At 40.5% G+C, this 12,403-nt stretch overlaps 1 protein-coding gene and 1 non-coding gene across 2 annotated transcripts; both read left to right on the forward strand.

Annotated features, from left to right (window-relative positions):
* The first annotated feature begins 9,121 nt into the window (after nt 1-9,121).
* On the forward strand, nt 9,122-12,089 carry RPS20 (ribosomal protein S20). Its single transcript, XM_005517146.3, has 4 exons — nt 9,122-9,275; nt 10,545-10,644; nt 11,376-11,449; nt 11,863-12,089. The coding sequence occupies exons 1-4, from the start codon at nt 9,273-9,275 to the stop codon at nt 12,043-12,045; spliced, it is 360 nt and encodes a 119-aa protein (XP_005517203.1). The 5' UTR covers nt 9,122-9,272; the 3' UTR covers nt 12,046-12,089.
* LOC148185059 (small nucleolar RNA U54) lies at nt 11,234-11,297 on the forward strand. Its single transcript, XR_015774579.1, has one exon. It is a non-coding gene; the product is annotated as a small nucleolar RNA U54 (small nucleolar RNA).
* Nucleotides 12,090-12,403: the final 314 nt, after the last annotated feature.

Here is a 12,403-nt window from a genome sequence, read left to right on the forward strand (position 1 = left end):
TGGGATAATAGGGCAATTCATAACTTAATAAATATTCTACTGCACATGTGCCAGGCTACAAAGAGCAAAGTAGGCTGCAAATTGGAAATGTAAATGGGCAGAAGGAAAACCAGTTTTATTTTCAAGCTATGTATTTTTCTCAGCCACTTAAAAATGGTGAAAGGGTTTTGATTCAGATATGGCACAAATGAAGCTGATTCCAGAGACAAGTATAGAAAGTTGCACCTGAACAGAGATTGTAAAAAACCTGAATGTAAATAAGGGAACTAATAGGCTGGGGAGGCTGGATTTTTTTAACAGTAGTTAATAGTATATATTACAAAATACAATAAGTTTAGAGAGATACCATACACCTTTTCCACATCGTTGTTTTTCTCTTATCCAACAGTTCCAATAAAATTATTTACAGCTAACACAAAAGCTACATGCAAAATTTTTGAAGGAATATATCAGTGCACTAACATGCCACTAGATGAATGTCACACTGATTTCTCTTTGTTAAGAAAGTGACAGAACTCCAGACCTCCCCTAAAGTTGTCAATCTTTGTATAGCTTTTGGGAGTGAAATGAATGCTATTAAATGTTTTCTGATTGAAAGGGGAAAACTAGATATTCCTAAAGTTTAATACATCATTCCTGCCAACAGCTGACTTTCAGAGGAAACAAATGTAGTTACATTTTTTAAAATGTTTTCATGGTCACATAGTTTGTTTAAAAAGTTGTATATTGAATTGCAAACATCATTTGAAAAAGTGTCCTAATCATAAAAATCAGCACTACCTGACCAAAAGAGGCATTTGCCCAGGGAGACAAGGGAGGGGGCTGGAGGAGGCAAGGAGATAAGCCAGAAACAGGGAGAGGAGACATCCCAAAATCCAAACCTATTTGCTACAACCTTTTCAACTGGTGAAGCTCTCACTGAAAAATAAATTTATACCAACATGAGGCTTTCTGTGTTGTATGCTGGAGATATCTGCCCACTGGACTGTCAGGAACCTGCATGACTTAAACTAGGATCTTGAACTAATGCTTAAAATCAGACAAGGCCACTGATTCAGTTCAGAGTGGTCATGTGTTTCCATCAGGTCAAAGTAGTCTCTTGGTTTGTTGAAAGAAGCATAGACTTATTCTCGCTCCCAGCCCCCCAAAACCCCAACTGGTCTTGAAAACTTATTTAACTTTAAATGTTCTGCATGCCATTACCAGTCCCCAAACTGCCTGATTATTTCCTTTTCTCTACAATTTCACTATTAGTAATTATGATTAGTTAGTGCTATATATAAGTAGCACCAATGACTTAGCAATGTATGCTAGTACACAAGTAATGGTAGATTTTTTATTGGAAAAGAAATTTCATTTTTATATGGAAGATTTTAAGAGTAAGAAATTCCATTTTCTGTATCAAAGGTGTGTTGCTACTTTCGCCTTGTTTTTTCCTAGGAAAAATGAGAAACAATTCCTAGGTATTAACATAAGCATCTGTTCCTGCCAGAACAAAGGGATTGGCTTTACCTCACACCAGGAACATTTCACAAGAGTGTATGAGAATAAGTTATTCCTCTGTACAGGGACTCTCAAAAAGGACATACACCTGTGGCAGTGTGGTAAGGGGCTATTGGTAGGATGAAGTGACTGCTGAAACAACTCCAGAAACAGCTCTCAGAAACAACTTCCAACAATCATAATTATTGAAAGTATATTTTTAAACATATGTCTTTCATACAGAAACTAAAAACACGAGGTCATAATGCTGGAAAAATGACAAGTATTAGTATTTCTGTTGTTTTTTTTTTCCAAGGGACATGTATACCATACTCAAATCCACCTTCTATGTTTACCAGAATACTTAATTTTATTTGCCTAAAAATTGAGCGCTTGACTACAACCCTGTTAAATGTTAATACTATCTTTTCCTCAGTTTTAAACCTGTAGAAAATACTGCTTCCCTTGATTCACATCTGGAAAACCTGTTGCTGGGGGTTTCACTGTGCACGGAGGCAGGAATGTTGGATGTGCAATGGTTTGCACATTAGTGCACATTAATTTACATATAGTTGCCCTTACGTTATTTAAGTGATTGCTGCAGGGGAAAAAGGCTTTTCTATTTTACATAATTTCCTAGGGGAAAAATATAGCAAACTATATTCCATATTTACAACCATATTTTGTAGACTGGTGTGAAAGGCCATGCACAAGCCCCATTTTCATGAAGTAGGAACTTCTGGCATGCATTTAGGTGAAAGATAAGTTTAATAGACTTGCTACAATCTCCTAGTAAGATGTTCTCTCAAACAAAACTTCTGTGTCTTCTATGAATAATATTACGAACTCTATGGTTCTTGTTCCTGCCCTGCTAGTGCAACCTCCTAACTTCCATGCAGTAAGCTGCAGCTGCCACTTTGCCACATTAGCCTTGTGGAGAAGTTAGTAAACCCTTTGAAACCAGAACTTCTTCATATTTGATGCCTCTTGGATCACTTTCATGTTATGCTGTGGATCTGACCAGCTGTTCTGAGCAATCACAGTGTGATTTCTTCAGTGGTTACTAACTCCTGTTTCTAAAGCACATCCTTAACACCACAGTATCTCCTTTAGTTCCAGGTCCTAAGTTCTATGTTACTATTCCTGTTTCTGTCAGCTTTTGAGTAATTTCGCTTGGCTAGTTCACAGAGGGTCAGGTCACAACAGGAGAAGCATTGCTGAATTGGTTTAATCTTTCTTTCCAGATGCCAGGGCTGCGAAGGGCACCTCAAATCTCACAGAAGGCCAACACCTGGATGTAATCTAGATAAAATTGCAAGTTGCAACTAATATCCAGCTCTAATAGTCCTGTAACATCAAGGTGGAAATCACCCCTTGCTTTAAGTCTCTTCATCATCTGTGGCAAGCATTTGCTAAATTTTGTGCTTGCAAACATTCACCATCTGAAAACCCATTGGATCAAAAGTATCTCAAAAGGACACCAGTCCTAAAGAGATGAAGAAAAACTTCAGGAACAAAAAACCTAGCCATGAAGGAGTGATGCATTCCAAATCAAGAGAAAATTTTCTTAGAAAAATAAGGCAGTGTGAGGCCAGAACCATTCTTTAAATTATCCCTGTTCCATGACAGAGAAGCAGCATAAACACCGATAAACAATTCCCTAACACTCTGTCTACATTAGATTAAACTAGTCTTTGGATGAAAAGAAAAAAAAAAAGGTAAGTGACTTCCTAACTGGGCTCTAAAACGTATGGGCAAACATATACTGGAAAAACAGAGTTGCTGTAAAATTAAACACCATTTTTTTCCTCCAGGACACACATCCAACCATGCTAATACCCTGCAGCTGGCAGCTTCCCACAAAGTCTTTGCAGGAGGCAGATATGAGGAGGAAAGACAACTCCGAAGTCTTTCATAGCACATTATTGTTAGAGTTTGTATGCATCAATTTGTGCCACTAGTTCCTAAATACTCTCAGTACAAAGCATCTATAGAGAAGCCAGCGAGGTAAGAGCAGCAAAATGACCTCTGTCCTGGAAGCCATTTCCAATTCTGGTGTTAAAACAGCTTGTTCTGTTCAAAGAGCCACATAGATATTATTTGAGTAGGTGCAAGTTTTCAACGTGTTCTGCGAAATACTGCAGTCTTCTTGGACTACTTTCACAAAGTGAAACAGATCACAACAAACAGAGCCAAGAGGTGCTGCCTCTAGTGGCCAAATCCAGACTGGAGAGATTTGTGTAGTTTATTATTTTTTATACTTGATTAACTTTACCCCACATGAAGTCTTCTGAGGCGATTTCCAAAATGAAGACTGGATGCAAAAAAAAACACGGTTCTGTTTGTATGCTCACTAGTTCTGCTTTCGCTGGGCTGATGCTGGGGATTTTTTGTACAGGAATTGCATGCCCCCACTCTTGTGAACCTGGCCTGGGTAACAACAATGATAGGGTAGGAATGAGAGTATAAATAGTGTGTGTGAACAGAATACCCAAACTGGTATGTTCTGAGAGGATGTTTGCCCAAAATCTGATAAAACTAAGAGGAAATAAATAACAAAGCTTGCTTAAGACAATGACCACCCAGATTAAATGGTAATCAGGGAATTAGATTAACAAGAGCCTTTTGAGGGGGAGGAAAAAAAAAAAAAAAAAAAAAGCTTGAAAAGCAGCATGAGAATTTGTGATTATTAGAATAAAACTTGTGGTAGGTGCTAATATTTCCAAGACCCTCCTCATCAGACATGGTAAGTAGCTGCCACCCCACTCCTGGCACAGACTGGGGGAACTGACAGGATGAAGGAATAGCAGGAACTCACCCCTTCTGGTATGTGGAATGGCTGCACAGGCTTCTAGAAGTGGGACTGTGTATTGTAACCCACACTTCTTGCAAGAGTGGAGGTGCATATAAGAAATATGTGATTATGTAAGTAGGATCATTTGTAGAAGGGTATGAACGTTTGAAGTGCTTACCAGCAGTTTGCAAGCCTCTGGTATTGTGATTTCTGTTGTAGTACTGATACTGATCCACAATATATAGTTAATTGATTACCAGAAAATTACATGTTGCTAATCAATAAACAACCTTGGTTGCTATCAAGGCTGCGTGAGTTACACAGTAGTTTTCTCCAAAAGGTGTTTTTTTCATTATTACAGATTTGACAGAAGTATCACATCTGCAGAGCAAGGAGTGGGGAGAAAACAGTCTTCCAGGAAAGCAGAGAACACATAATTCATCAATTTGAAAAAAAAATAAAATAAAATTAAGATCGAACTAGAACAGGATGAATTCAAATATCCTCCTGAAAGCTTCCCAGACAGACAATACTGTTTCAGCCCTCAGTGCTTGAAGAGATATTGTAATGATGTATCACAAATTCAATGACACTAGAAATGCTGTAGCATATCAGCAGCTTTGTATTTTTTGTCACAGTGATCTGTCAGAAAAACAAGGCAAACCAGGCTGACAAGGAAGAAGTTTTGCTCTAACCACATCAGTGATAATGGAAGCCAAGTGTATTAACTGCCAGGCATAAAGCACACGTTTAGAAGGAAAGAGCTTGCGGTGATAACGATGAAGTTGCCCACTTGAAAACATCTCCTAACAATCAATATTTGTGGCCATGTTTGTCAACAGTAAAGGACTCCATCAAAGCACAGTTGCTCTTTTTTATGAATCAGAGATTTAGTTCATGTTTTCCATGCTTACATGAGGAATTTCTAAGGTAAAGAGAGCCTTGTATTTTGAGAGGTGGTTGCATTTTTATATGCTGAGCTTTATACTAAAATTGGCATGAAAATTTAGAAAATGTAAAATGGACAGGCCAGGTGCAATATGAGAATGCCAGCTGTGCATTCTGTCTGCCTGCTACCTGCAGAGAACAACGCCAGTTAGCAGCTACCCATCTACACAAATCAGTCTTTTAAAGGGGGGTATTTTTCAGTTCCAGGCTTTTTTCTGAAGTTCCATTAGCTGGGACACTTGTAGAGAAAGCTAAGTGCTGAGCAACAAACTTGGATGAGAGTTCTACAATAAGATATAACTGAGAAACTTAACACAAGAGGATCAGCAGATAGGTACAATTAAGACCAAACAGATGCTGTAGCCTTTCTTAAAAGGGTTGAAAATAGCTTTTGTGGGCTTTCTCCCGACTGGTTTAGAGACTCAACCATCTATTGATGACCTTTGTGGAAGCCTGCTTTGTATGATCCTGCTTCACAGGTGTTTGAAGACCAGACACTCAAACAAAACCCTTAAAAGTGTGGCGAGATCCAAATGACCTTGGAGAAGGAAATGATTTACAAGTAAATAACAATATGTTAATCACCACTGAAAGGAAATACTAGAGGTATTAGGCTGGCATAACCAAGACAGCTTCCAGGGAGCTGCCCACATGAAATAACTACTATGAAAAGTGACACAACAGATTTATGGAAGCTACTTTGAGCCCAGCCAAAACCATCCATTGGTGGCACCTGCCACCAGTGTGAAATAAGCAGAATAAATCTATTCCAAAAAAATGAATGGTGTTCACAACCCAAGCTGCAAAGCCTGGGGAGTATGTCTGTCCTTTGACCCAGCCCAAGGTGGATGAGAAAGGTTCAACATTCACCAGATGACAACAAAAATCTGCATTTCACTAAGTTACTGCAAAAGACTTGGTGGACTACATGCACACAAGCTCCTTCTATCACATAGATAGACTCGTCCCAGGATCTACTCTTCTGAAGGACAAACTAGTCAAAGGAAGAGACAGAAAAAAAACAAAACAGTAATCTGTAAACCCCAAAACAAAAGTCAGAAAGTATCCTGAATGCACATGGACTAATACTCTGCATGATAAATCATTAAATTAGGTATCAAACTGTTTCTGCTACAGACTACTAAATCATGTCAAAAGTATGCCTTGCTTTTTAATCGTTTATCTTCATAATTACTTGACATCAGGGAAACATTTCTAGAAGCTTCATCTAAAAAGCAGAGGATGCTGGGTATTAATTTAAGTCACAGAATCACAATCTATTAACTAAAGTTAGCATTGTCTTGGGAGAAAAACCTACATGAAAAGCAGTATGTAATCAAGGGAAAACCAGGCAGAATACAAAATATTAATTAGAAGTTCAGAATGACAAAATACAAGATAAGCAAAAAGTTGTATTTAGAACAGCTTTTTACTCACATGAATGACAAGAAGGAGCATTTTTTGATATATAGTGTATTTCAAAGAAAACAAAGTTTAGATAAATTTCTGTTGCACATTTGTGGAGAAAAACAACATATATCAGAAAATTCCAACAATAGCCATGGAAAGCCTTAAACATAGGAACAGAAGTGAGGCGGTTTTTAAATCAGCAGCTCCAGATAGCCTGCATCCAAAAATTTTAAGAGCTGGCAAAGGCAACTTGTGTGCTGTTAATGTGGATTTTCCATAAGCTCTGAGAAATCTGGGGAAGCTCAGAAAAAAAAAGAAAAATCTCAAAGAAAGCTGAGGTAATGCCAATACTAGGAAAATAAGTAAGAAAGGAACAAATTCAGGAACTAACAGTCAACCTTGCCTTAATCCCAGGGGGAAAAAACCAAACCCAAACCAACTTCTTCATATAGGAACAAGAAATAAATGAGCAAATTGTACTTAAATTACACAGCTTACATGTATGGAAAACGTATATTTTCGGAATTTATTTTTTTTCTCATGCAATTACAGAATTTGTTTGGTAGACAATAGGAACAGTGTTGATATAACACATTTGCACATTGACTTTTGCAGTAGGACACAGAGAAACCGGCACAGTTGTGCACATACAGTTCATAGCAAGCAGATTAAAACTAAGGCTACAGGTCTGTGTCACTCAGACATACTTCTAATTGAATCCCACAGGAATTAGTTCTTGGCAGCAAAGTGCTCAGTATTTTATCTGGAAATAAAGTTTACTAAGAACATTCATAAAAGCTCTAAGTAAATAGTGCAGCAGGACTGCTGATTGGGAACCATCTGGACTACTGGAAAACTAAGTGCTTCAGCATGATCAGTGTGAGGTCATGTATTTAAAAGTGATGAATTTAAAACACTTAGATGGAAAACTTCCTCAGAAGTAGCTGGAATAGCTGGTAACAGAATAAATGTGGGTTCCTTGTGTATGAGTTCAAACCCAGTATATATGTAATTATTAAATGCCTCAGAAAACAAACCACTAGAACTAAACAATGTTTTCATTGCAGGGAGGAAGAGAACAGAGAAACACAACTATCATCAAAACAGATTTTTCAAGTACTGATCTCCATTGGCAAAAGACATTGCTGCATCTCAGGAAACAGCAACAGGATGACAACTTCTGTACCCACATTTCTTGGAGCTGCTTTATCAGAATACAGCCTGATACTTTCAAAGTAGGTATTAGTGAATTAGAATATTTTAGCAAATTAGAGATTTCAAAGAGTACAAATAATCCAACTGAAAATAAGCCTAAACAATGGAATAGTTGGCACATAAAAGATAACTGCATCACATGAGGTTTAAGGACCAAATGAAAACCTCTAAAGCAACTGGCAGGAGAAGAATATTTATATGTATTAAAACAGAGTGGGATAGCTGAAAGTAAGCTCATCTTAAAATAAGAAGCAAGCTTTCTTGAATAACTGTAGTAATAACTAAGCTTCCAGAGGTGCAGCAGTTATACTAACATAATACACATCTATGATTCCTAGACAGAACTCCAAATTAGAATATAATTATTAATTTTAAAAGGCAGTCATAGTGACCCTATTATAGGCCATAATTTCAATATGTTTCTCTGGTTCTCCAGTGATGTAACTTGAAACAGACATTATTTTCAGCAAAACGCTTGGTTTAGGACTTAAAATTACCACCGTCCAGCCCAAATCAAAGAAAATGTTCAGTAAGAAATATCCCTCCAACGCCCAACCTGAACAGATAATGGAACTTCCATAAATAAAATTAATCTAAGTTCTTAAATTTAGGCATGAATAAAACGAGCGCTTTTATTTAAAACTTCTCTCGCACCTCCACTTTACAGGATCACAGAATCGGCTGGGCTGGAGCAGACCTCTGGGACCATCGAGGCCAACCTGTGACCGAACACCACCACGTTCCACTTGACCGTGGCACATCCAGTCTTTCCTTAAACACCTCCAGCAACAGTGCCCACCATCTCCCTCTCCAGTGTCTAATCACCCTTTCTGCGAATAAATCCCTAATGTTCAACACAAACCTCCCCTGGCACAGCTTAAGACCGTGTCCTCTCATCCTGTCGCTTTCAGTAACGAAAGAAGACAAAAAGACCCAAAGGCTCAGACAGGAACGGGCTCGCTATCTCTGGAAGCGATACAGCCTCGCTTGTGCGCCAGTCCCGGCCCTCCCCCCCCACAGAATGCCGAAATCTCCCGGAAAGGCAAACAGGAGCCCGAGATGCCCGCGGGACCCGAGCGGGAATGGCGTTGTGTCCCTCAGGACGGGCCAAGACCGAGGAGGGGGCACAGCAGCTGCCGACCCCAGGCCACTCTCCACCAGCCGGGACTCCAGGGCCACCATGCCCGCAGGAAGCAGAGCCTCCCCGGCCCGGCCTCCCCGCCCCGGTGCTTCCGCGCCCGGCGGCCGGGTGAAAGGTCCCGCAGCGCCCGGATGGAGGCGGCGCCGCCCCCTTATATAAGGGCACGCCGCCACCGCGCCCGCCTCTCCTGCGCCGCCGCCGCCTCCTGGCTCACCGCTGTTCGCTGGGCCCCGCGCCGCCAGAGCCCGGGAATAAGTCGGTCAGGAAGGCTCCGCTGCCGCCATGGTGAGGCGGGGGAGAGCCGGGGACGGGGGAAGGAGCGGGGCCGCCGCGCCCGGCCGGGCGTGCAGGCCCTCTGCCCCGGGAAAGCGCTGCGCTTCCCGGCGGTGAGCGAAGGCTCCTCGGCCGCTGGGGCGGTTCCCGCGGTTCAGCCCGAGCCGGCGGGCAGGGAGGGCGGCCTTGGGCCCGGCAGTGCCGGTCCCTTCAGGAGTGGCACCGCGGGGAAGCGCAGGCCGAGGGGAGGCGGCCGCAGCCCAGCGTGAGCGGTGCTGATCCGGCCTCGTGTCTCTGCCCTTGCAGGCGGCCCTCGTTTAGGGGACGTGGTCGATTAATGCGGCAGGTTGCACCTCATGGTCTGTGTGACATCCCATGCTCCACAGTCACAGAATAGGTCAAGTTGGAAGGAACCGCAGTGGGTCATCCTAGAGCACATGGCATAGGATTGAGTCCAGACGGCTCTTGAATAGCTCCAGTGAGGGATACGCCACACAACCTCTCTGGGTAGTTGTTCCAGTGCTCAGTCACCCGCACAGTAAAGAAGTTCTTCATGTGCAGGTAGAATTTCTGTGCATCAGTTTCTGCCTATTGTCTCCTGTCTTACTGGTTGGCACCACCGAGAAGAGTCTGGCTCCATCCTCTGGGCAGCCCCCCTATTTATATTTTTATGGAGACATATGTATATATAATTAATTCCTCTTTTGTTAAGACCTTCCTGTGTCTGTTTTTTTACTCCTATTTCATCAGCTCACTTAACTCGCGTTAGCGCCCCATTATTTGCAAGTATTTAATGGCATAAGCTCCTCAAATCAGTTTCCTGAGTGGCCGAATTAGTTTTTCTGGCCAAGCGCCCCTTTTTGTTCTCCTAGTGTGAGTTGTTGCAGGTTTGTTGATCAAGTCTTTCATTTGTGTTGACATGAAAGATACATGATGACTGAAATACTTTTTTTTTTTTTTTTTTTTTTTTGAGGAAAAGGAATATTTGTCCCAGCTGTATACAGGCAAACCAGGGAAGGGTGAGCTTCCAGCTTCCCACCTTGAGAAGCAGTTAGACGCTAAAAAACTGTTTTACCTTAGAGTTGGGACTTTGCTCTTTCATTCTCTTCCCATTATTTTTACTATGCTGCCATGCCCTTCAGGTAGCTGTTCTAGTCATTAGTGTTAAATAGTCCCATAGCTAGATTGTTCTTTACTCTGGAAATCTATTTTCAAGAGGCAGTGGATAGCGTTAGTTGGTGTTCACTGTAGTGTTTGATATTTGTAACTTCAACATTTTAGGCGTTCAAAGATACTGGCAAAGCACCTGTGGAACAAGAGGTGGCGATTCATCGCATCAGAATTACTTTGACAAGTCGCAATGTAAAATCACTGGAGAAGGGTGAGTAGTACTTCTCTGTTTACTTGGGTGGCTTGTCAAGTAATGAATAATAGGTGCCATGTAAGGCATTGAAAAATATATTGAAACTAGTTGTAATTAAAGATGTTACTGTTTGCCTTTTTGTATGTGCCTTGGCTCGCAAAGCCAACCCAAGGTGCTTAATACATCAAAAAGTAAATTCTGATTTAATTTTTAATGAAAGTTAGTGTTTTGGGGGTTTTCATTATGAAGAAAACTTATGTCATAATGACTAGTGTAAGAGAGTGCAGCTTCTTCCCTTTAGTTCTTACGGAGAATTTTGAAGTAGTTCTCATGTTTTGAATGTGTAAGAGCTGAAAGGCACTGGTTTCTTGATATTTTGTCATTTGTGTTATGAAGAGTTCATTATAATGTACTTTAAAAAAAATGTAATCTTGTTTAGGAATTAGCTTAGCCAGTGTTTAATCATATAACAAAAATGTAAAGAAAAGTTCATATTTGCAGGAGCTTCAGGCTGATAAATACGGTATAAACTTGTAGTAATGGCTTTTGCTTATTGTTGCACCATGATTTTGCTCATCATGTCACAACGCTTCCAGTTGTACGTGGTTGGCTATGAGGATAATGCTGTAAATGAATGGCAGTGATCACTCATACGCTATTCTGAGCCAACATCTTGCTTAAAATACTTGCTTAAAAAATCAAGCAAGTAAAATAGCTGCAAACCTGAGCTATTGCATGTCTTTTTTCAGTCTGTGCTGACTTGATCAGAGGTGCTAAGGAAAAAAACCTGAAGGTGAAGGGACCCGTTCGCATGCCCACCAAGGTACTTGACACTGTTTTCCTGTCTTAAAAGTTGATTTTCTTTCTGCAACTGTGTGCTTAAAAACATATTTTTTTAAAGAACAAAAGATGAGATGAAAAGCAGTGCTACTAAACTGAAGGTGACCCAGTGTAAAAAGATGTTTTGACAAGTTGCTCTGACACCTAGGGTAACAGTTAAGTGCAAAACATGTTGGATATGGAAGGGGCTTTTCTCTTAATTTTGATAATGAACTCATTTTTAAAATGAAATTAAATATGTAGGGAAGGAATGTTAACACCAGTAGACCATAACCCAATAGGTAACTTTCTAATGGCATAGATACCACACAGTATTTGTAGGCGATCATCTTTTTATACGACTGTAGATGACTCCTCTCAGTGCATCAGCTAAATACTTGGTGTTTGACTTTTCAGACGCTGCGGATCACTACCAGGAAGACGCCTTGTGGTGAGGGTTCCAAGACGTGGGATCGCTTCCAAATGCGTATCCATAAGCGGCTCATTGACCTGCACAGCCCTTCCGAGATCGTCAAGCAGATCACTTCCATCAGCATCGAACCAGGCGTAGAAGTTGAAGTTACTATTGCTGATGCCTAAATGATGGTTATCACTGAATAAAGTTGATTTACAACTTTTCATAACTCGTTTCTTTTCTTATGTGTGCCAAGAGATAGTTCTGTGATGGTTTTTGTGAAGAAACCACGATCAGAATGCTGTGTGAGAGGACTGTATGCCAGCTGTAAATACCAGGAAAATTAAACTTGGGCATCCTGGTTTCATTGGAGGCTGGCAACTATATGGTTGTGCAGCACTTTATGAAAAACATATTTTTAATAATTTAAGGGTTTGATTTAGGCTGAAATCTTAGTTTATACACAGACAAGTACTTGCATTAAAATTGATATTTAGGTAAAATTACCAAATTTTCAATTCTTGATTCTTGCTGTGCAAGACT

Source organism: Pseudopodoces humilis, chromosome 1, assembly GCF_049639895.1.
Source record: "Pseudopodoces humilis isolate 2021_Gansu_Grassland_sample_001 chromosome 1, ASM4963989v1, whole genome shotgun sequence".
Classification (NCBI taxonomy): Eukaryota; Metazoa; Chordata; class Aves; order Passeriformes; family Paridae; genus Pseudopodoces; species Pseudopodoces humilis.

Excerpts from the sequence above, each read along its gene's own strand:
- RPS20 (XM_005517146.3), top strand. Across the intron at positions 10,645-11,375 it reads TGTAAAATCACTGGAGAAGG|TCTGTGCTGACTTGATCAGA; the intron begins GTGAGTAGTACT and ends GTCTTTTTTCAG. Across the intron at positions 11,450-11,862 it reads CCGTTCGCATGCCCACCAAG|ACGCTGCGGATCACTACCAG; the intron begins GTACTTGACACT and ends TTGACTTTTCAG.